General features: G+C 40.1%; 2 protein-coding genes across 2 annotated transcripts in view; both read right to left on the reverse strand.

Moving 5' to 3' along the window:
• Positions 1-16,582: 16,582 nt before the first annotated feature.
• On the reverse strand, positions 16,583-18,953 carry LOC140246677 (MAM and LDL-receptor class A domain-containing protein 1-like). The gene is made up of 4 exons (XM_072326018.1): positions 18,941-18,953; positions 18,283-18,545; positions 17,407-17,662; positions 16,583-16,827 (listed from the first exon to the last, which is right to left on the reverse strand). Exons 1-4 carry the CDS (start codon positions 18,951-18,953, stop codon positions 16,583-16,585), a joined length of 777 nt encoding a protein of 258 aa, XP_072182119.1.
• A 1,411-nt stretch (positions 18,954-20,364) lies between these two features.
• Positions 20,365-24,797, reverse strand: part of LOC140246678 (MAM and LDL-receptor class A domain-containing protein 1-like) — a 32,977-nt gene continuing 28,544 nt past the window's right edge. The window contains exons 29-34 of the mRNA XM_072326019.1: positions 24,121-24,325; positions 23,221-23,358; positions 22,400-22,525; positions 21,491-21,621; positions 20,822-20,906; positions 20,365-20,375 (exon numbers count right to left, since the gene is read on the reverse strand). Of these exons, the coding sequence (XP_072182120.1) occupies positions 20,365-20,375; positions 20,822-20,906; positions 21,491-21,621; positions 22,400-22,525; positions 23,221-23,358; positions 24,121-24,325 (696 nt within the window). The remainder of the gene's footprint in view (positions 20,376-20,821; positions 20,907-21,490; positions 21,622-22,399; positions 22,526-23,220; positions 23,359-24,120; positions 24,326-24,797) is intronic.

Consider the following 24,797-nt stretch of genomic DNA (forward strand, 5'->3'; position numbering starts at 1 on the left):
GGACCCTATATCATTTCGGATCCTATATCATTTCGGATCAACGAACCTTCGAGATAACGAACCCTATTTCATTTTCGGATTAACGAACCTTCGGAATGACGAACCCTATGTCATTTTTGGATTAACGAACCTTCGAAATAACGCCGCAAATGTTCGAATTAACGAACCTTTTTTCGTTTTCGGATTAACGAACCTCTATGGTTTAGGGAATTTATGTGTTTCGGATAAACGAACCTTCGGAATAACGAACCTTCGGAATAACGAACCTTCGGAATAACGAACAGCACCCGAAATCACGTCTTTATCTTGTTAAGATATAAGACAAAAAAAGGGTCCCTCAGTTCACGAACTTGCGATGTTTCTTTATTGCGTGTGTTTCTAGCTTGTGTTTGGCACTCACGGAATGAATGCGCGTGCAGTATATGGTAGGCTACATACTCGTGCTCTTGTTAGACCGGGGGCCCAGAAGATTTATTCAGCTGAAAAGGGTCACACTTTTTGATGGTCTCATCATATAGGGATGTGTCCAAGGGTCAATAAAATGCATTGCTGGCAAGTCACATCCTGTACCGTAAGCCTAGGGACCACAAAAAGGGACCCCGAAAAATGGATTTAATTCAGCCGAAGGGGTCACGGACAAAAGTTGGTGGATATTGTTCCTTTGGGTGTACTTATCATGAAAACAGCAATGCCAGCTATTTTATCCTGTACGGGGCCCCAGACAGTAGCCCCAAAGGGCCCCAGAAATATGGTGTTATTCAGCTGAAAAGGGTCACGGCTAATTTCTTTTGCAATGGAAGTAGTTCCCATCAGAGATATCCAAAACACCAATGCCAGCTATTTTATCCTGTACGGGGCCCTAGACAGTAGCCCCAAAGGGCCCCACCCCCCATAGGCCTACGTACAAACACACACAAACATTGATTTTATTCAGTTGAAAAGAGTCAGGGCTAATTTCTTTTGCAATGGAAGTAGTTCCCATCAGAGATATTCAAAACACCAATACCAGCTATTAATTTTATCCTGTACGGGGCCCCAGACAGTAGCCCCAAAGTGCCCCACCCCCCATAGGCCATACGTACAAACACACACAAACATTGATTTCATTCGTGCAGCTGAGAAGAGTCACGGCTAATTTCATTTGCAATGGAAGGAGTACCCATCAGAGATATCAAAAACACCAAAGTCAGCTATGTTATCCAGTACGGGGCCCCGGACAGTAGCCCCAAAGGAGCTCCCCCCCCCCCCCCCCCCCCCCCCCCCCCGACACACACCCACACTAGTTTCATTCAGCTGAAAAGAGTCACGGCTAATTTCTTTTGAAATGGAAGTAGTACCCATCAGAGATATCCAAAATACCAAAGCCAGCTATTTTATCCTGCACGGGGCTCCAGTCAGTAGCCCCAAATTGCTCCCTCCCCCCCCCCCCCCCCCCCCCACACACACACATTGATTTTGTTCAGCTGAAAAGGGTCATGGCTACTTTCTTTTGCAATTGGTAGTAGGCATACTCATCAGAGATATCCAAAACACCAAAGCCAGTTATTTTATCCTGTACGGGGTCCCAGACAGTAGCCCCGAAGTGTACCCCCCAACACACACACACACACACACACACACACACACACACACACACATACACACACACACATAGTTTCATACAGCCAAAATGGGTCACGGCTAATTTCTTTTGCAATGGAAGTATACCCATCAAAGATATCCAAAGCACCAAAGCCAGTTATTTTATCCTGAACGGGGCCCAGACAGTAGCCCCAAAGTGCCCCCCCCCCCCTCTCCACATACACACACATACACACACACACACACACACACACTAGTTTCATTCAGCTGAAAAGGGTCACGGCTAATTTCTTTTGCAATGGAAGTAGTACCCATCAGAGATATTCAAAATACCAAAGCCAGTTATTTTATCCTGTATGGGGCCCCGCACAGTATAGCCCCAAACACGGGTAATTTCTATTACACTGGAAGAAGTACCTATCAGAGATATTCAACACACCAAGGCTAGCTTTTTCATCCTGCACAGAGCCCTAGACAGTAGCTCCACAGTGTCCCATCCATTATACATGTACTGTGAATCAGCTGAAAATGGTCTTACAAATTCTTTTGTAACGTTGATATCAGGGCCTACTGAACAGAGATATCACAAACACTAAAGCGAGTCATCTTATCCTGTATATGGGGTCCCATAGGTTACAGTAGCAAAACACTCAAGAAATTTGCAAAGGAAGCATACTTCTGTATAGTGCACAACCAAGATGACCATATTACGAAAACCAGTCATTTCATCTTGTACTGGGCCCAGGTTACAGTAGCCATAAAGTGCCCCTCCCCCACATAATTATTATGACATCATTTAGCTGAAAAGAGTCATAGTTGTTTTTCTTTTACAATCGAAGTAGGCCTTAGTTTACATCATAGATACCCAAAACATCAAAGCCAGTTAGGTTTTCCCAGCCAATTTCGCACTTTTGTTGGTTCATTAATTTTGATAGAAGGTTCGAATTCGTAAAATGGGTATTCAAATTGGCTGGTACCCTACGTTCATTCAAATTCGCCTTGACTTGCCGAAAAGTGTATTTCAGTCATTAAATTTCGCGAAAGACAGTCAAATTCCAGACGTGTTCATTCAAATTCAAATCATGCTATTTCTTTGTTTCAGATCTTTTTAACATGTCTTTCTATGTGTGTTTTCGTTTCATCTGTAAATTACTGTTATAAAGCAGTAAAAGTGTCATATTTCTTATCTAGTATAACTGGATTTGGTTGTTCTGTAACCAGACTGGTAACGCTCCTTCTCTTTCATATACATGTCATTATAGGCCTATACGTGTACCAGTAATGCAGCTTAACTTCATTTTTTATAGTCATGACAGCACAATATATACAGATGTATATCTCTAGAAGACATAGAAAGAATTATTAAAAAAACCAAACATTTGAGGATCATAACCTTGACTTCTTGTAACTGGCCGACCGCTCGTAATAAAGCGCTCGTAACGGCCAGATAATTTGTGGCTTCTTACTTCTTTGGATTCAAAAAGCACGTTAAAAAATGGTGTCAAAGTCTCTTAAACGAATACGAAAACATGAAATGCTATGATGCTTACAAAACAATAACTACGACGAAAGAAAATAAGGAAAGAGGCCAAGCATGAACATATCTGTTTAATTGACTGCAGAACATGTTCAATTAGATGGCCAGAAATCAATCTGAATGAACGAGCGCGGCATGTAATCACGTGACTATATCATTATGAATTTATGAATGAACGGATAGTGGAATGGTACTTGTCTTATATATGGATTTCAGTTGAAAAAGTGTTATTTAGAATAAGGTTAGAGGTAATGTGAATGTTTCAAAATAAATTTGAACTACCATGTCATCTAGGCGAAATTTTTGCTAAATTTAATTCAACATTAAAGAATTCGATTAAAAAAGAGGTGCGATATTGGCCCGGATGCAGGGCCCTTGACAGGTATAGCCCCAAGGTATTCCCACCCCATATGAATTAATTGTTTTTAGGTGAAAACAGTCATGTATGCCTATTTTCCTTGGCAGTGGAATTAACAGCTGAGATACGTAAAACGCAAACCCATCCAGTTAAGGGGCCCCCAGCCAGTAGCTGGAAAGTGCTCCCGTATTATTTTATTCTATAAAAGAATCATTGCTATAATTTCTTTTGCAATGGAAGTAGTACTCAAGGAGTTATCAAAAACACCGAAACCAGTTATATAGCTGTACGGGGCTCCACGGAGTGTTCCTAAAGTGTCCCCACATGTAATTCCACTATCAAGATCCGCATCCCGATCTATTCAATCTGTCAGATCGGGAGAGAGCGGCAAAAGTGTACGGAGCAGTGACAGTGTAAATATCGCGGGATGAGCGTAACAATTCCAGGTTTTTCTGACCGTAGTAACAGCGGCACAAGAACGGGAAATATAGTCTAAACTAGACACCGACGACATGGTCCCGCTGCTGCGCCGCTTTCTTGATCAAAGCACGACCTTCCCCCTTTAACGACGCTCTCACTAAGTTCTCTACTCTCGTATAAAATCAAGGCCTGTTCCTACGACGCTTCATTCCTGCTTCGATAACGCTGTTGGCCGCTTTAGCTACGCTGTTTCTACGCTTTCCCAGACTCAATTATGCCCGTCTTCCGCTCTCGCCGCTCTAAAATCGAACGTAGCCGATACGCTGGAAAATGTTTGCCAGAACAGCAAAACTGATGATGATGAGGAGGGCGCGTTGTCGTTGTCGCGAAAATGAAGACGAAGGAGCGCATATTTAAGAAGAAGAGATGCACACAATAAAGAGAATAAAGCAAAACACTTTGGAGCTACTGTACGGGACCCCGTGCAGGATAAGATATCTGACTTTGGTATTTTGATATCCGATGGATACTACTTCCATTGCAGAAGAAATTAGCCGTGACTCTTTTCGGCTGAATGAAACCAGCATAATCATGTGTGTGTGTGTGTGTGTGTGTGTGTGTGTGTGTGTGTGTGTAGGGGGCACTTTGGGGATACTGTCTGGGGCCCCGTACAGGATGAAATAACTGGCTTTAGTGCTTTGGATATCTCTGATGAGTACTACTTCCGATTGCAAAAGCAAGTAGCCGTGACCCTTTTCAGCTGAATAAAATCAATGTGTGTGTGTGGGGGGGGGGGGGGGAGGGGGGAGGGGGTAAGGGGGCAATTTGGGGCTACTGTCTGGGGCACCATGCAGGATAAAATAACTGGCTTTGGTATTTTGGATTTCTCTGATGGGTACTAATTCCATTGCAAAAGAAATTAGCCGTGACCCTTTTTCAGGTGAATGAAACTATTGTGTGAGTATGTGTGTTGGGGGGGGGGCACTTTGGGGCTACTGTCTAGGGCCCCGTATAATTACAGGACAAAATAACTGGATTTGGTGTTTTGTATGTCTCTGATGGGTACTACTTCCATTGCAAATGAAATTAGCCGTTACTCTTATCATGGACCTACGTAGGTCCATGCTCTTATCAGCTGAATAAAGTCAATGTGTGTGTGTGTGTTTGTACGTAGGGCTTATAGGGGGTGGGGCACTTTGGGGCTACTGTCTGGGGCCCCGTGCAGGATAAAATAGCTGGCTTTGGTGTTTTGGATATCTCTGATTGGTACTCCTTCCATTGCAAAAGAAATTAGCCCTGACTCTTTTTAATTGAATACAATCAATGTTTGTGTGTGTTTATACGTAGGCCTATGGGGGGTGGGGCCCTTTGGGGCTACTGTATAGGGCCCCGTACAAGATAAAATAGCTGGCATTGCTGTTTTCATGATAAGTACACCCAAAGGAACAATATCCACCAACTTTTGTCCGTGACCCCCTTCGGCTGAATAAATCAATTTTTCGGGGTCCCTTTTGTGGTCCCTAGGCTTACGGTACAGGATGTGACTTGCCAGCAATTCATTTTATTGACCCTTGGCCACATTCTTACATGATGAGACCATCAAAAAGTGTGACCCTTTTCAGCTGAATAAATGCTCTGGGCCCCCGGTCTATTGTTGTTGCTGAACATTTCCCCTTCACAGTGATTGTGTGGCATGATCGTTGAGTATGTTCAGATGGTGTTAGTGCGTTGATTAAAATGTTACCACAATAGATGCACGTGTGCTATAACAACGATCTGAGGTCTTTGCTCCGCGCTGCTTTCTTGTTTACAAACATTGAATCTTGGTGAACTTAATTCACTATCGTCCCCATGCTAACATGCAAAAGAAGAAAACGCTTTTGTTCTTGTTTATGTGTACCATGCAGTGAACAGAAGGTAGACCTGTAAACTGTGCCGCTAGGCCCTAGCTGTAGTTAGCACTTTGACGGATTGTCACTGCTCGTCTACTATTCGAAGCGAAATGAAAATCAAACTAGAGATCTCGTGCTGTATACTTTCTCGTACTGTGTACTATGCAATTTGTGGTAGTACTTGTCAACGCTGTGTTTTTGGCTCAAACTTTTCTCTCTCAAACTTACTTGGTTACGCAGGGGCGGATCCAGGGAGGACCGCAACCGGCGCCCGCCCTCCCCCTTTATTTTTTTTTTTTTTTTTGTTGAAACAAAAGAAATGTAAAAAAAAAAAAAAAAAATGGGGGAGGGGTGCGTGCGCCCCCCTTTAATTTTGTAAACGCGCCCCCACTTTACGGAATTCCTGGATCCGCCCCTGTTACGGGATAATACCTATCAGAATCTGTGCACGTGAAAAGCATTCAAACTTTCCCATGTTTTTGCTCTTGCATTAAAGGCGTATTAATTCACCACGTATACATGAAACAAAACCCCCATAGTTCTGAAATGTGAGTTATAGGGATAGAAACAACTGCTGGAAAAAAAAAAAAATTGAATCCGTATGATCGAAAATACAGTACACTATGTGAACGGTTACAGTTCGCTATTCCGAAGGTCCGTTAATCCGAAAATATGAGGTTTGTAACTTGTTATTCCAAAGGTTCATTTATCAAAAAATGAAATAAGGTGCGTTATGCCGAAGGTTCGTTAATCCGAAAATGAAACAAAGGTCCTAATTCCGAAGGTTCTTTACAATCTATAAGAGAAATACTGATATCTCCTTATATTCTAGGCTTTATTACAAAAAATTATGTAGGATGCTTTGCACAACGGACCTATTATGCATCACATGTGATATCTAAAACATCTTTTAAATCACTGCTCCCAAAGGTAAACATATGACCTTTGTGTATCTACTCGTTTGTGTGTATGTGTGTGCGTGTGTGTGTGGGGGGGGGGGGGAATAGTTTCCTCCTTCTTCTTCTTTTTTGTTAGAGTTTATCTTAGTTGATCTTGATACAGTGTACCTCTTTCGGTGCGCCCTTTCTCTTGTTATGTCACTTCATCTGTTTCTACATTTTGAAGCAAAGTAATTTGTTCAAGCATTGTGTATGTCCTCGTAACCGTAATGTGTCATTTTGCTGCGATGAGTTGGTTCTATAATATAGTAGGCCCTATTATTGCTGTGAGATGTAATTTTTGTAATAACGTGTTGAGAATAACAGATTTTTGTTTCTGAACGAAAGGAAAAATGACGGAATTGTTTTGATAACCAATGTGGATGACGTGTTGAGAATTCTGATTCCTGTTTCTGAACGAAAGGAAAATGACGGAATTATTATTTTGATAACCAATGTGGATGACTACCTTCTATAAGTGATTTTGGTGTGAAAAGAGAGTTTGCTCAAAGAAACGCTTCTCATGAATGGTCAACGAAACAAAATACATCATACAATGCAACGTGACTCGCGTGCATTTAGCAAACGAAATGTCTAGACCTTTAAGTTCAAGTAAAATGCATAAACACAGAATAAGAAAGCAGACAAACTAACAAATATGGAATTAATGACCGCAGACGTAACGTAGGAAAACCTGACACCTATGCTTGAAGAAATTCCCACAAAAGCAGAGCGCAAGATAAAAGAATACATGTGCGTAGTCCATACAGGTCGTGATGCGCTCGGTCGAAATGCGTATGTCGCAGTAAACGAAATTTTAGGCATGTCTACACATGTATATATAAATACTTGAATTCTACATACATTGTATAGTTTTATCTTTACAATAATACATAAAACAACCCCTTTCCGCATCCCTAGAAGTCATAAAAGAAGAAGAAAAAAAAAAAAAGAAAATCGCCCTTAAAGTTCAGGTTATGTTCAAGCTCACAACCCGTCCCCCCCCCCCCCCATGATGCAACAGTCCTGCTTTATAGCGACGGCGTTAACGCTTCATCGCACACACATAAATGGCGACAGCTTGGGTGTGTGAGAAAATTCATTCTTAAATGGATGCACCCCCATGGCACTCAGGATTATCACTGACCCTCCTATGCCTTTTGTCTATCCACCCTCCTGCTTTAATCCCCCTCCCTTCTGTTGGCCTCCTTGCCCATGACTTTCCATCCTCTCCTTTTGTTTTCTTTGTTCCGTGTCCCTAGCCTGTCCCTGACTGTTCGTGTTGTGTGAACTTCTTTATAATGTGATTGCTTTCCCTGCCTGATTATCATTTTGCCTCTGACGAAGATTCTTTTGGAATCAAAAGCTCAGGCCCCTTTAGAGTATAGACTCCATTTTACTCCTTTGGCACGCCACTGATATTCGATAAGCAGTTTTCAGCATTTTTGTGTTTGTTTGTTTTTGTTTTTGTTTTGTTTTGTTTTGTTTTGTTTTTGCTACAGATAATTAGCCAATCACAAGACAGATATAATTCGATTCTAACCAATACCAAAATACGGTTGCCTGAATGTAAACTTTGGTGTGTTTGTGTTGTGTGTCGGCTGCAGTGTAGTTTGAAACAACAGAAACAGAAAAAAGAAAGAGGCACGCAATGCGTGCTATATACGAAAAGCCTCATTTACCGAGAAAGTTGATCGCTTCCATTCTCCTCCCATGTTGTTGTCAATGGAAGCTAAAGAGAATGCTTTTAGCAAGTATACCAGTACCTAAAGAGGACCTGAGGAACCCGTTGTTTTGAATGCTGTGCTCGGTACGACTTCAAAACGCAGTCGAAGTTATCAGAATGCCATTATAATAGAACTGATAGCTCTATAGAAAACTTGTTTAGGTCAGTAAAGGTTGCCGTAATGCAATCTTTGTGGAATTGACTCACTACATCTGAGCATTTTGAAAAACGTGTAGAGTACTTTCGTTTTGCATATAAATGTTAAGAAATAGTTTGAACTATGAAAATAAAAAAGTATGGTTACTTCAACGATGTTGAATAGTTCGATTAGCCGTGATGCATAAAGTGAATTCATGAATTCATCTGACTAATCCTTACCGATTGATGATCACTTCTATAAGCCAACAGTTAAGCTGAACTGCTTTGGAGTGATAAGACAGGTAAACGATGAAAACTTGGTACATGTTGTATGCTATTATAATTATTATAAAATCCTGTAGCCAGAACTGATTTTACGATCATCTTTAACCTTTCAGAAAGTTCCAGTTTTCAACTTAAATAGTAGCGATAGCTTGTAAGAGTAAATTAGCATCCCTCTGACTATTTTTGGTCAATATGCATACTCTTAACCCTATTCTAACTGGGGGGGGGGGGGGGTCAAATTGACCCCCCCCCCCCCACGTTTCGCGTCACGATTCTGCAACGAGCAAAGATTTTGCCGCGTCGTTTCACAACTTTTTTCATTGAAGTCTTCCGCATATTTTGAGACCAAATTTGCGACGTCTGAGTACACCGTTCTGAAGTTACGTAATGTTATGCAAATGCATGTCAACCGGAAAACAGCTCAAATTCATGATATCGTGTGCAAATTGAATGTAAATTGTGTTTTTGGGGTTAAATTGATATAAATTATAGTATTTCATCTTTGAACCATTGAAATTAATCAATTCTATATAGTGTAGATAAGCCTGAAAAAGTGCCTGCAACAAATTTTGAAAAACAACAGAAAACACAAGGTCGAAAAAACAATAAAATACATAAGAAATTAACAAAACAATAAAAAACAAAAGAAATTGGTTTTGACTGTGCTTTATTTTTAAATGAAAATTGGTTTATATGTCTTGAGGAATTTTGACACAAAAATTTAGCAATACTTCAGTCTTTTTTATGGAGTTATAGGTGAAAATATGATTTCATGCACAACTTTGCATCAATTTATTAAAAATAGAAAGGCAATATTTTTCTATTGTATGACCATGTAATCTTGTAGTTGACATCCAGCTCTGTCTTCAGGAAAAATTTCGCAGCGATCGCGCGATCGGTGGCCGAGATCTGAAGGGGGGGGGGGGGGGTCACCCCAGTAAAAACTCAGTTAGAGTAGGGTTAAGCCAGCTGGACAGAGCGATCAATGGGCGCGATTATCACCACGCGTGGTTAACCTAAACAATGCTCGGCCGGCCTGTTCGGTTTCAGTGTTGTTTTTTGTTTCTATTTCCCCCTTTTAAAAACGAAGGTTCCTTAGTCCAGCCATTGTTTTCGCTTCCTGCTCAAGACATTGAACAGTTCAGCAAAGCTGAAGTTTAGATCACTAAACGGCGACATCGATAATAGGACTTAGATCACAGCCGAAAGTGCGCTCCTTCATTACTCTAGAATGAGAAAGAACACCCTGTCTGTGTTCAAAGTTGGGTTACGGACGATGAAAAAAAAAAAAAAAAAAGGTTTTAATCATGAATTGTCGGATGACGTCGGCAGATTGATGATATAAATATTAGCGTATCATGGGAAAGATTAAGTAATGATGAGCCCAATGATATCGCAGGGCTCCAAACTAATTTTTATTTTTGACCACCAAAATCATTGATTTCTATTTTTTTTTTTTTTTGGTGGCCAAAAAAATCAAGAAAAACATAGGAAAAACTAAATCGGTCCTACTAAAAACAATTATTAAGCATTACTGACGTGACAGGTACCCATGTCTAAAATAAATGAATACAAAAGTAGATCATCTTATCACCATTATTCTGAATTCTAAGATTTAGCAAATAGGCTTATAGATAATTATAAAAGTTGATGCCTATATAGGTGGTCATAGCTTACTTTTGGGATGAGAAAGTGGGAGCATTTCCAGATTGTTTGTTTTAGCATTGTAAAGAGCCGAAAGTTACCGCTATTCATTTCTGATTGTAAAAGCAATCATCCAACATTTACTATAGTATGTTAGAACCTTACGGAGCCGAATATTACCGTTAATCATTTTCAAATACACTGTATAAAAGCAAACAACCGACATTCATTTTAGCATCTTATGGAGCTGAATGTTACCCTTATTGATTTCCGAATGTGAAGCAAACATCCTCTATTTATTTAAGCATCATACTGAGCCTATGTATACCATTAATCATTTTCAAATGTGAAAGCAATAATCTGTTATTTATGTTAGCATTGTACCAGAGCTGCCAACCGTTCCGAAAAATTCGTATACGAAAAATCGAAGGGAATACGACAATATGAAAACGTCCTTAGAAAGTACGAATTCACAGTGGGGAAAAATAATGGGTAAAAATATCGCAAACGCACGTCGCATGTGCCATGTTATCTGTATTCAGCTGGGATATCGATGCATTGCGTACGCACCGTATGTGGAAAGCGCTGAATAGAAAAATGTGCGCACACGCATATCGCTGCTTGCGTACTGTGTACACCGAACAGAACTTCGCGCGCGTGAATCCCTGTCGCCTACGGACCCTGGATGTTTACATGGATCGCCGTGGTATCCCAATGTGTGGCCGGCCGGCTGGGGAGTGTCTACACACTGTAGCCAGCTGCCACTACAGTACCGTATGAGGCGGGGTGAAAGCGTCCCGTTGTGCAATGTCTGCTTCTTTTTCTCTTCTTTTCATCCTCTTGTCCCTTGCCTCCCAAGTACGAAATGATTTTTAGAGTGTTGTGTGTGTTTTTTTTTTATAACGCTAATTGCATCATTTTCTGCGAGGAAGTTGTAGAGGTGAGTTTCTGTTCGTGTATTGATGACTGATGTGCACTGCCCTCTGCAGTATATGTGCAGGTGAAAAGCGTTCGAACTTTCTTTCCAGAGTATCGTGGAAACTCGATTATTTCTAGGCCTACTAAAGGAGATTTCATATACAGTGCACTCCCGTTATAACGAACACGGTTATAACGAAATTCCGGTTACAACGAAATAAAATTTAGGGCCGCAACATTATCAACTCTATGTATTTTTATTGTTTATTCATTCGGTTATAACGAAATTTCGTTATAACGAAAGAAATCTGCCGGTCCCGAGGACTTCGTTATAACGGGAGTCCACTGTAACAGAATACTTATAACAAACTATTTTCCCGTCAAAATGAATCAATTTCCTTTGTTTTGTATCGTTTATTGACTTGATCCCATAGGATCTCGTCGCAATACCGAGTTTTATATGTGTGTTTATTTTCGCGTAGCTTTCGGTGCTGCAAAACTTTTGCTAGGGCCTAAGCTTACTACTAAACTTCGTTTTATTTCCGTCGTTTCTCACACCTCGTTTAGTACGATTTCTTACATTTCATATCACTTTATCTGTTCCCTTTATACTTTGAAGTATTTAAACGTTATTCTCTTAGTGTCTCGCACTGTTATTTTCGTAACGGCGATTTCTCCGCTTCGCTGCAATCGAAGCGACGGAGTTTGATCCCAGCCGCTTCGATGTGCTATTTGTTGTCTTTTCTAAATGTTTGTGTTGTTGGGAAGTGTTGATACTTTGTATTTGTTTCCTAACCTCGAGGTTAGGGCCTGCCGTCTGAACGTAACTATGAGTTTCCTAGGTATTTATCTCGAGGGATTATGCGTGTTTCTTAATGTTGATCATAGGAAAAGGCTAAAATGATCTTGAGTGATGTCTGATAGTGATGATAACTATGCTGGTGACTGGTGTAAAAAGACGGCTTCCTGTGAATGCTTAGCGTACGTGACGTTTGTTTTATTTCCCTTTCCCTCTAGTCTTCTTTCCCCCTTACTCTTCTTTCCCCTCTCAAGAATGATTAAAAAAAAAAGAGAAATTACGTACAACTCACAACAAAACGAACCATGTGCTATAGCAACTTTCGTAAAGTTAAATCTAAATGTTCAATATCAGCAAAGAATAAGGCGAAAACACGAATGACAATAAATAAAAGCGAAGAGATTGTGTATGCAGTCTCTTCGGCTCGAAGAAACTTGACACCCCACCCCTCTCCCTTGTGGAAATTTCCACAAAAGCAGGTGCCACACCCAGGTGCGTGCCAGACGAAAGAATGCGCGCATTGGAATAAACAGCGTGTAAGTATCCTGGAAATATCGATCGAAGAACCAGCTCATTAGTTGAATTAAAGGAATAATTCCAAAGATATCATGATTCTATGTCTATAGCCTTTCTTTTGGCGCATAGTAGGGAACATCGAAGAGTCGATTATAGTGTACTTGATCGAATATCTAATGTTCCCTGAACAATAACAAAAGGATTGATTATTAGTCAATTAAAAATGCAATCACAGAAATACATGAAAGGTCTCGTATGCCCAGACAAATTCACTACGAGAAGGTCCAATGAGATGCAGTCATCACCTGGTTAGACAGCAAAATACAACGTGTAAGGACAATTAATTTCAGTTCACGCGCATCAAAACTGCTTATTACTTTTCAAAGTTTTGGCTATCAACATTCGTTCGTGGGTGTATTTTGTTTGTTTGTTTGTTTTGTGTGTTTTTCCCTCGTGAAAGACGTAATGATTTCTTCATATCGAACGTAAATTGCATGTTTACCGTAAACAAGCCATTCAGCTCAGCTCAGCTATGGCGCATTCGATCCATCGAACTTGCAGTAACCTCTTATAGGCAGGAGCACATGGCGCATTCATTTAAACTTGAAAATGAAGCCACGTGTTTGCACCACATCGGCGCTTCCACACACAGCGCGGCATTTTGCGATCATCGTTATAGCAGACTTTCCGATTCCAGTCAGGGGAAAAGGAATTGGAATACTTCGAAGAATACTGATGTTTAAAATCCAATAAAATGAAAAAAGCTTGAAAACAACGCATGATTATGTTTTGATAGTACATAATTGGAAACACAGAACAGAGTTTTGCATCCGCTCACACAGAAGCTCTCTTGAGAAGATCAAGCATTCCCCGTCACCTGCTAGAAAATGGAAGCTTCCATAATCAGCCCAGAAAGATTTTGGAGGTACAAACTTGCACTTGTACACATTGCGAGAAAGCAATCAATCAACGCTGAACATTGCGTAGTTTAGAATCTTTATCGTGCTGGTGACCAGCTGGATGCTTCGGCATGTGTCATAACGTTATGTTTAGAGCCTGTAGGCCTCATAGCAAAAAGAGGGAGATTGAAAAAAAATACGAATTCTGGTGGAAAACACGAATTTTGGAGCTGCTGAGTACTAATTTGTGCTTCGAAAGGTTGGCAGCTCTGTCGTATACGGAGCAGAATTTAACAGTTAGTCATTTCCAAATATAAAAGCAAACATCCGACATCTATTTTATCATCGTACGGAGCCGAATGTCACTGTTGTCCACTTGCGAAAGTGAAATGAGTCATCTGACAATTATTTCATCATATCGTATGGGGCCGAATTTTGAACGTCAAGGCAGACATCAGACAGTTTTTTTTTTGTGTGTGTGTGTGTTTTGTTTTTTTGTTTTGTTTTTTACCATCAAACGCAGCCGAATGTTACTATTCATTTCGAAATGTAATACACATGTAGCAAATATCCGACATTTATTTTAGCATAGTACGGAGCAGAATGTAACTGCTATTCACTTCCAAACGTAAAAGCAATCATGTGACATTAATCATTTTGGCATCTTCCGGAGCCGAATGTTATTGCTATTTATTTGCGAAAGTACATAGCAATATAAATTATAAGCAAGCATCCGACATTTATTTAAACATCGTACGGAGTTGAATATTATTATCATTCATTTCCGAAAGTCGAAGGGAGCTGATTGTTATTGTTATATTTCGAACGTAAAACCGAATATCAGACATTTATTTTATCATCGTATATACGGAGTTATTTTGGTTATTCATTTCCGAACGTCACAACAAACATGCGTTATTTATTTTAGCATCTTCCGGAGCTGAATGTTATTGCTATTTACTCTTGAACATAAAAGCAAACATCAGACATTTATGTTATCATATACACGGAGTTGAATATTATTGTGTTCATTTCCGAACCATCGAACGCAGCTGAATGTATACTGTTATTCATTTCGAAATTTAAAAGCGAACATCCGCCAGTTATTTTAGCATCGTATGGAGCAGAACATTACTGCTATTCACTTCCGAACGCAAAATCGTATACTCAGTATACGGAGTTGAATATTTTTGTTATTAATTTCCGAACGTCACAGCAAACATTCGACATTTATTTTAGCATCTTCCGGAGCTGAATGTTATTGCCATTTACTCTTGAACATAAAGGCAAACATCAGACATTTATGTTATCATCGTATACACGGAGTTGAATATTATTGTGTTCATTTCCGAACCATCGAACGCAGGTGAATGTTACTGTTATTCATTTCGAAATTTAAAAGCGAACATCCGACAGTTATTTTAGCATCGTATGGAGCAGAATATTACTGCTATTCACTTCCGAACGTAAAAGCAATCATCTGACATCTATTTTGTCATCTTCCGGAGCCGAATGCTATTGCTATTTACTTTCGAAAGTACAGGCAATCATCCGTCATTCATTTTATTATCGTAAGAAGTTGAATATTTTTGTTATTTATTTCCGAACGTCAAAGGGATCATTCGACATTTACTTTAGCATCTTCGGGAGCTGAATGTTATTGCTATTTACTTCCGAACGTAAAAGCAAACATCAGATATACATTGTATATTTTATAAACGTATATACGGAGTTGAATGTCATTGTTATTCATTTCCGAACATCAAATCAATCATTGAACATTAATTTTACCACCGAACGCACCTGAATGTTACTGTTATTTATTTCGAAATCTAAAAACAAACATCCAACAGTTATTTTAGCATCGTATGGAGCAGAATATTACTGCTATTCACTTCCGAACGTAAAAGCAATCATCTGACATTTATGTTAGCATTTTCCGAAGCCGAATGTTATTGCTATTTATTTTCGAAAGTAAAAGCAAATATCCGTCTTTTATTTTATCATCGTACGGAGTTGAATATTTTGGTTATTCATTTCCGAACGTCAAGGGATCATTCGACATATAGCCTACTCAAGCATCTTCCGGAGCTGAATGTTATTGCTATTTACTTTCGAACGTAAGAGCAAACATCCGGCATTTATCTTATCGTCTTACGGAGTTGAATATTATCATTCACTTCCGAACGCCAAAGCAAACATTCGGTATTTATTCCAGTATCATACGGAGTCAAATGTCACCGTGATTCATTTCTAAAATCAAAAGTAAACATGCGACATTCATTTTTGGGGCTTACGGAGCCGACTGTTACCGCTGTTCATTTTCAAAAGTAAAGGCAAACATCCGACTTTTTTTGTAGCCCGATTGGGCCACCGAATTTTCAGCAATGAAATTTTGGTGGCGCAGGTCGTTAAAAGTCGTGAATAGCGAGATGATCGTAACCGATGTCGATAATGTTCTAATAATTATTGATACTTGAGTGATGAACGCATGTGCACAACTTCCGCAGGTGTACTTCTTTAGAAAGTAGCGAACAATCAAGGCAGTGGACATCAGAGTGTGATTAAATCGAAAAGAAGCCCCTGAAATCGGAATTTGATGAAAATGGGCAAAGTCGGAACTCCATGAAATGTATTTTGATTGAGCGGTCAAAATAAAGCTTAACGGGAATGTGCCCTTGAATACCCTCGTCCACCCTCGTCCACCCTCGTCCAACCCGCGTCAATCGAGACGCAAATTCCCGAGGATGGATTATCCGTGCGGGCGGGTGGACTCGTCCACTGAACGCGTATACCCGCGGGTACCCGCGGGGATACGCGTCAGTGGCCTCGTCCAGATCTCGGAAAAGTGTGACGTTTCCCGCGGTCGGCACTGTATTTACAAAATGTCTATCAACAAATACAATGTATTTGAGCTGAAAACTTGACATCTTACAGAGATCCAGTCGATGGCAGGTCAAAAGGACTGACAAGGAGTGCTGTCACACCAAAGGTGCCAAAGGTGCTGTCCACAAACATGTAGTATCCCTGTGAGTTCTGGAGGGTGTGGTCGATAGCGGGACCCCGCCCAGAGGGTACGTCGGCTGCCCGGGTCTTCTCCCAGAGGTAGAGACCATTGGGGATGCTCTGCCAACCACAGGTGTCCCCAACCACGACCGTCTCAAAGGTACATTTACCTGACCAAACCAAAATAACCTTCATCTTAAGTACCGTACACATTTAAAACTTTTGGTAGCTTACATGCAAGTCTTTTTTTTCCAACTTTGACCCTTCATGTGCCAAGGTACATAGCCTGTTAAACTTGTCAAGCCTTTTCATTGACATTCAGTAGTTGTAAGACTAGCAAGCCTACTCAGGTGAAGGACTATGCCTCAGTAAAACAGGAACACCTTTGTGACACTATGGATAAAGGGCATTAGTTGGTGCCTATTTGCTGATAATTAGTTTGAGACATCTGTTTTAATAAGCACTTCTCATCTTGTGATATTTTCTAAAAAGTACTATACCACACCTGAAATGATACAGGTCATCTGATTGGTCATTGCTTATCACATGACATACAGTTTTAAAATGTACTATTGCATGCTGTCATGAAAGTTGTAATGAGCAAAAATTATATATCAAATCTATATATATCAAGTCAAACCTGTCTGCAGCAGCCACCAACAGGAGACAAAAAAGTGGCTGCTATAGACAGGTGGCCACTAAGGCAGGTTTGACTGTAAATACATACACATACAAACAGTGAAACATACCACAGTTTTCCTCATCCTCTCCTTCAGAACAGTCTCGCACCATGTCACACCTCTGCAGGGCATCGATGCAAGACCCATTACGGCACTGGTAGGAATCGGGTGGACAGGTGGGCGTGGCATCCGATGGTGGAGTGGGCGGGTCCGTGGCAACCACCGGGAGGGGGTCCGTGGTGATTTCACAGCCAGGTGAGAAGCTGGTGTCGTCAATGGCGATATCGCCATAGATACCACCCCCAGAGGTAGCTTCAATAATGATCTGTAGGTCAAAGTTCCAAGATCCAATCCATCGAAAGAAATGACTACCTTACCTTGAACCCACTACTAAATTCTATTTGCAGGGCAGATATGCCTTTTGACATCTCTGCAAATGCAAATGAAATGCTGACATGTGCTAATACTTGTTACCTCTTAAGTGAAGAAGTATGTGGGGACTTCATCTATGGCATACAAATATTCACACTACACATTGATAACCATCACCATCACCATTACCATCATCATCACTACAGCAACCTCCATTACCATCATCATCACTACAGCAACCTCCATTACCATGACCATTATCTCCATCATTATCAATACCAGCACCACCACTAGCACCATCATCACTATTACCATTACCATCACCACCATCATCACCAACCCCAACCACCACCACTACCACAACCTCCATTACCATTGCCATCATCACCATCATTGTCACCACCAGCACCATTACCATTACCACCATTACAATCACCACCATCACTATTACCATCACCATCACCATCATCATAACCATCACCGCCACCACTGAATATGACAATCACCCATTACCATCATTATCATCACCAAATGACCACCATTATCATCAGTGGCATCACCCTATTCACAAACCTGGAAGTCTAGCGGTGAACTCAGTGAGATGTCAGCCCTCTGGAAGAAGTCGCCATGGTTACCCTGTCTGTTCCAGAGCAGGACCAGAGGCCCGTTCTCCTCACTACGGGTGTAGACGTTCAGTTGGCCGATGTCCTCACCAAACATGTGGAAGTAGAAGCGCAAATAGCAGCTCTGGCCGATGAAGCCGCGGAAGGTGGGAGAGACCAGGCGGGCCCGTTGGCCGAGCTCAGTGTTTGACGTCTCAAGATACAGATACCAACCTGATTTAGGAGTAGGGACAGAGATGGAGGGACAGTAGACACAAAGTGCCGCTAGAGAAAACAAACCATCTCATGAAAAGGAACAGCAGTCTCACCACACCAGTCTCATACTCAGCAAAAGTGATTGTAACCTATTTTGCACCTTACTTGCTAGTCAGCACATTTTGCATACATACTTTCTTTGCTTGACTGCACAGATTATGTGTTTATAGCACACATAATCCTCCTAATCCTTGTGTTGAGACTGTATCAGAACTCTATATCGTCCTGTCAAGAGTGAAAACACTATTAACAATGCTGACTTCATTTTTCGACAGCAATAACAATGCTACAATATCAGAGTTAAATTCTAAATGATATTAGTAATGATGGTCATATGTTTAACAAGGTTATACATGTATATCCCATTCGGCATAACATGTGAGGAGAATCAGCAAAGAAGCCATGCAATGAGGGGGTTTGACTCAAAGCCTAGGGTCCCATTTTACCTGTCCGCAGTCCAGTGGTGTGGTCTCTAGTAGGACCGGTGTAACTGGTGGGTGTGATTCCAGAGTAATGCCGCCAGTCTAGCTCATCAGTGTGGAGCTGATTCCATGAGCAGATTCCATTTTCAAAGTCACACTGTGTGTAGGTTGCTGGACGGGAGGAGAAGGCAATGGTGCATGGTGTAAACTACATGTACATACACATGTAGGTGCAGTGTTCATCTTTAGAAGTTTGTTACGAAAGTGAGAACCCTTATTCTTGTAAATGCAACGTGGGTTCAAAGACCTCTGTCATGATCCTGTTTGGTTCATGTTTCATGGTTGTCTACGAACACAACCAGATATTACATTTAGTGGTCGCAATTATTCCACAGGCTCGAGTTTCAGGGTAGGAATTGATATCAAGTGCTATGACTGGTGTTTGATGCGAGGACTAGATTTAGTAATTACAGTGTAGGATAAGTCTCAGGTGTTGGGAATGTGTGAGGTGTTCAAGCCTAGTGTTAGGATTAGTCTCGGGTGTTGGGACATGTGTGAGGTGTAAAGCCTAGTGTTAAGATCAGTGTGATCTGCTAGGGCACATAGTTGTGTGATTTCAAGTCAGGAATGTCTCAACAATTATAGTATTTGAAGTTACCATATTTAGAAATTAAATGAGGGGCTGATGTCATCACTTCATAAATCTACTCCAACAATCTTTACCAAATTTCCTTTTTCGTGGTGGGTGGAGGATTGTGAAATCATTACAAATATCCTGCACCCTTCACATCAACTTCTTGCAGATTTGTGATAATTGAGCTTTGAAAACTTTAATAGGGTTTGAGTTATAATAATTGAATTATCAAACTAAAACACTATCAAAAAGACAAGAGTTGCCAGAATAATAACATTGGCATATCCAATTTTTACTCCCTTTTAACATCGTCATCCTTTTGCATGATAAACACAAGACCTGAAACTAACCACACGATGCCTCGTCAGACTGGTCGCCACAGTCGTCGGTCAAATCACACAAGCGGTCAGAATTGACACAAATGTTATTTGTGCAGTGGAATTCATCAACGTCACAGGTGCCTGAGGTCGGATCTGAGGATGAGAAAACAATCTTCATGAGAACAGATTGTCAATAAATGGAGGCAGCGATCAGAACTCTAATTCATCAACAAAATATGGCATAATATCATATTTGGACTTAAAAAAAAAAAAAAGAAGATAGAGGACTTGATCACAGACCTTTTGACAAATAGTCCTTGATTTTAACCACTAAGCCACAGCCGCTCCTTACATTAAGCAAGTTACAACATCACAGGCTGCTAACACAGATAGTATGAGCATTACCACAGCACTGTTGGTATGATTCAAGAAAAAAAAATCTCAGCATTTGCATCTGCGCCTTGAATGTTGATACCATACTTTTAATTTGCTGCCTGTCTTCATGGAATAGTATACCATTTGTTTGGGCTGATCAACACACTTCATTAATTTTCACATTAATGTAAGAAATGTCATTTAATTTCCTTAACAAAACTAGGGCCAAGTCACCAAAGATGATACTAAAACCGATTTTCATATACATCTCATAAAAGTAGAAGGCAAATAAGATTTGACTCATTTTAAAGCTACCTACTGCTTGCACAAATTGATTGAAGTGATTACAAAGTAATTTATTGTCTAAGCCACAGCTCTTAGGCAGGGTGGATATACAATTGTACACACTGCCTGCACCTTGCTGGTAATAATTATGGATCAAATATGAAAGCAGGGATGGAGCATGCCGTGTGTGATTCTTACCAGGAAAACCACAGTTGAGGAAGGACACGTCATCGATGGCGATATCTCCCACAACATCGAATGAACGAGTGGCCAAGAAAAGAATCTGAAGAATGGGAAAGGATTGATTCACTGGGAATAATCTAAATGTAATTACACATAAGTTTACATGAACAGAAGTACACGACTATGTTGAAATACAATTTCCTACAGTATTTGTATCCAAGTTGGTTAGTTCCTCATATTCAATTCTGTTATATGCAATGATAAAAGATAATATAAAAGCAAACAAATATTTTTGATATCTTTTCACAGATGGCTACTTAATGCTACCGTGTATTAGAATGCAAAATTTATTCTAAATTCTTGTACTTTTCAAGAATTGGAGATGCATAGATGAGAACATTGTAGACTTGTTTTATATCATAACTGGCAACTGTTTCTGTATCAAGTGGTTTCCATCCATCACGCTAGAGTGAACATTGACAAGGTACAGTGTACAATCATCTGTTGGTTATAATTATGGAAATTGCTACATAAAATCTCACTTTAACAAATAAGAAGACATTATAATTACGTTTATGTCTCCTGCCAATATTTACACTCCAGCAGAACCCCCCCCCCCCCTTGATTTTCCTTTATTAGTGCTTTCACAAAACTGTACCCTACTAAACAAGCAGCAGGACAAACCTGGAATGTTCCCCTAATTCTGCCGAGACCAAGTTCAGTCTTCTGCCACTGGTTACTCATTGAGTCAGGTAGGTACAGCAGCAGAGTTCTGGTCATCCCTGTCCAGATGTAGATCCCCAGAGAACCAATGTCTGCAAGAGATCGACATGAGTTCCACAAGTTAACAGCCACTGCTGACAAAAATTATCTACTATTTCCAACCATTTTCCTACATTCACACTATTGCAAGAACATACTTACATTGTACAATGTATACCTGAATCTGTACACTGAATATGTAGCTTGCTAGTCTTTCTGCATTATGGTTTAATATTTCAAACATTTTTGGAGGGTAGGTGTGAAAACAGCAACACTTGTCAATTTAGATATTCCAACTACCCACATTCTATTAATATTCAAGTTTTTTACATGATTTGGCAAGACTTTCTTTCACATGAAGAGGAGCAAATTTATGCACACTTTTGTTCAATAAAAACACATTGTGAACATCTGTACATTCATATCATCTGATGTATATCAATCAGACCAACTGTGCCGACAATCAAAAAGGTGAAAATCAGTACAATTTGTGATTACATACATTTCAGTTGTTTCCTTTTTCTCCATTTATGTACAATACTTGACATGAGTTCTGACATACAGTGTATGTACTTTCTGTATATGAGAGTCACTTTCGTCATTCAGTCAAAGACACTTAATGATAACTACAATGTAACTTGAAGATTATTATCTTTATCATTAGTATTACAATTAGAACTACCATCATGATAACAATTTTTATCACTACAACACTCCTCTTCTGTTTTTTTTTTTCTTCTTGGTTTGCTACAGAAATCACTTTCTCTGTAAGAATCAAAATCATCACTACTGCCATGACTAGCATCATTGTTATGAACACAGCTCACTCACCTGTACCATACATGTGGACATAAACTTGCAACACACAAGTGGAGCTGGCTTCATTCATTGAAGGAGATAGTAGCTTGGCCTCACTGTAACTTGATCCAGTACTTGCATCAACATATAGGTAATAACCTAGATTACCAACACAAGAAAGACATACATGGAAACTACAGTTCGTATTCTGTTTCACTAATAAACCACTACTGTATCATCGTATATTTGGTGAGTCTTTAATTTTTTGTGAATTGGGATTTCCCAACAATTTTGCGAGTGGTTAAATTCATGATTGTGGAGTACAGTAATAAAGAGAGAAATGTACACATGGTCGTTGCACTCACGTTGAGGTCAGAGTTAATAATTTCATGTATTGTTAAGTTCACACATAGCACCTGACTCTCCAAACTCACAATAAAAACTTCCTGAAATGAACATCATATACAGTATATAGCAGCTTGTGCTAATCTTATTAAAAAGTAAAAGGTTAAACTTTTGGTTTGATTGATGATTAATAGCATATTACGTAAACTGCTGCTTGTCACAATTTCACATTCTTTCAAGTGTTTTGAAACATAAATATTCATGATTTTCCTCATGAAATTTGATTTCATACTCTTCAAGGTTAGAATAAAAATAATGAGATAATGATTGTTGATAGTAGCCATACACTGTCCCATACGTAATTACAGGAGTTGTTTAAGCACATTATCACTTGGGTTGCAAAGACCATGATTTAATTGCGTTGGGGTATATGCCACACCCATGTTTACTCATTAATTTCTGTTGAAGATAGTGCAGCTCTACTGCCAACGAATATATTATTTCCATACCTAAGCTGGTGCCCAGGGTATTGTCAACAGATGGTCCTGTGTTGGAGTTGGGTGTGGCCCCATTGCCTCTCTGCCACATGTAGCTACCAGTACTGGAGTCTGTGTAGCCACACCAGCCTGGCTCAAATGTGCAAGTTCCTAATATACAAGAGCACAATGAGAGTTATTAGAGTGCAATGCCACGCCATGTCTAATTTGACGTCAAGAAGTAGAGCAAAATCAAATGAGCAGTACAATACAGGTATCATCATAACCTGACATAAAACAGAAAGCTGAAAAGTCTGAACATTTACTTGTTTTTTCCCTACAAAACAGTCATTAATGGCAACAAAGTAAAGATAGTAGTGATGGCACAGTCTCATAAGTCTCTCATTAAACTTAATAAACATTCAAATCTCAAACATATACCTTTTCAAACATGAAATCAAGAGGAATATAATCCATCAATCCATTCTTATCACTGATGACCTACTTAGTACATTGACCATAATCCATAAAGACTCAACCAATCAGCTTTATACCATGGTCAAATTTATCAAAGCCATCACCAGTTATCCATGAAGTTATGAATCCCCAAACATACAATGTACCTGTACCTTTGTCAACCTCATTAGTGCAATTATTCTAGTGATCCATAAAGGAGAGAATTAAGCAAATCTAAATCTACAATGGTCAAAATCATCACTACCATGATCAGCTCTTGTCAAGAATGTTATCAACGTCATCACTGTAGTCATTCTGAAAGCTAAGACCCCATCCTTCTCCTCCTACCAAAGTTAGCTTCATCAACATCACCAGCATCATCCACAAAGTGCTCCTACCTGCTCTTACCATATTAAACCTTATCAATGTCATCGCCATGGCGATCCAAAGCTAGGAATCTACCAGACCTCCACTCACCACAGTCCCTCTCATCGCTACCGTCTCCACACTCATCCATGAAGTTGCACACCAGGCCGTTCTTCGTCAGACAGTTGCCGTTGTCGCAGGTGAAGTAGCAGACGGGGGGATCGGTAGCCTCCGGACACACGCCCTGGTAGGAGCTGATGTCGTCGAGGGCAATGTCGCTCCGTGAGACAGTGCCAACCGTGCCCCGGAAGCTTATCTAGAGACAGTTTTGCAGACAAGATCCTGGTTTACATTAACCCCTACACTGCTAGAGACTGAACTCCCTATAGACTAGGTACAGGTGCCAAAAGGTTCGGGTAGGAGATGCATCCTCAAACACTTGACTAAAGCTGTATGTAAATTGATTGTATTCAACATTTTCTTCACAAAAACAGTGTTTCTTTCATTTTTCACACCTAAACTCTGTACGCGTGTACAAACTCCCATGAAATAGATGAAATCGATTGAAAAACAATTACATCATATCGATACATTGTATTTGCTTTATCTATAATGATATCTATACACAACACAGTTTACATGTTCTACCAGATACAAAGGTGTTGATTGAAATCTATCCTGTTCTATACTTTTGTCTCCCTGCCTGAATGCTAGAGTACAGATTACATATTCCCTTAACTCTGAGCCCTGTTGCATAAAAATTGAGATGAGACATACATCAGAAAATA

The sequence above is a fragment of the Diadema setosum genome, chromosome 3 (genome assembly GCF_964275005.1).
Source record: "Diadema setosum chromosome 3, eeDiaSeto1, whole genome shotgun sequence".
NCBI classification, from domain to species: domain Eukaryota; kingdom Metazoa; phylum Echinodermata; class Echinoidea; order Diadematoida; family Diadematidae; genus Diadema; species Diadema setosum.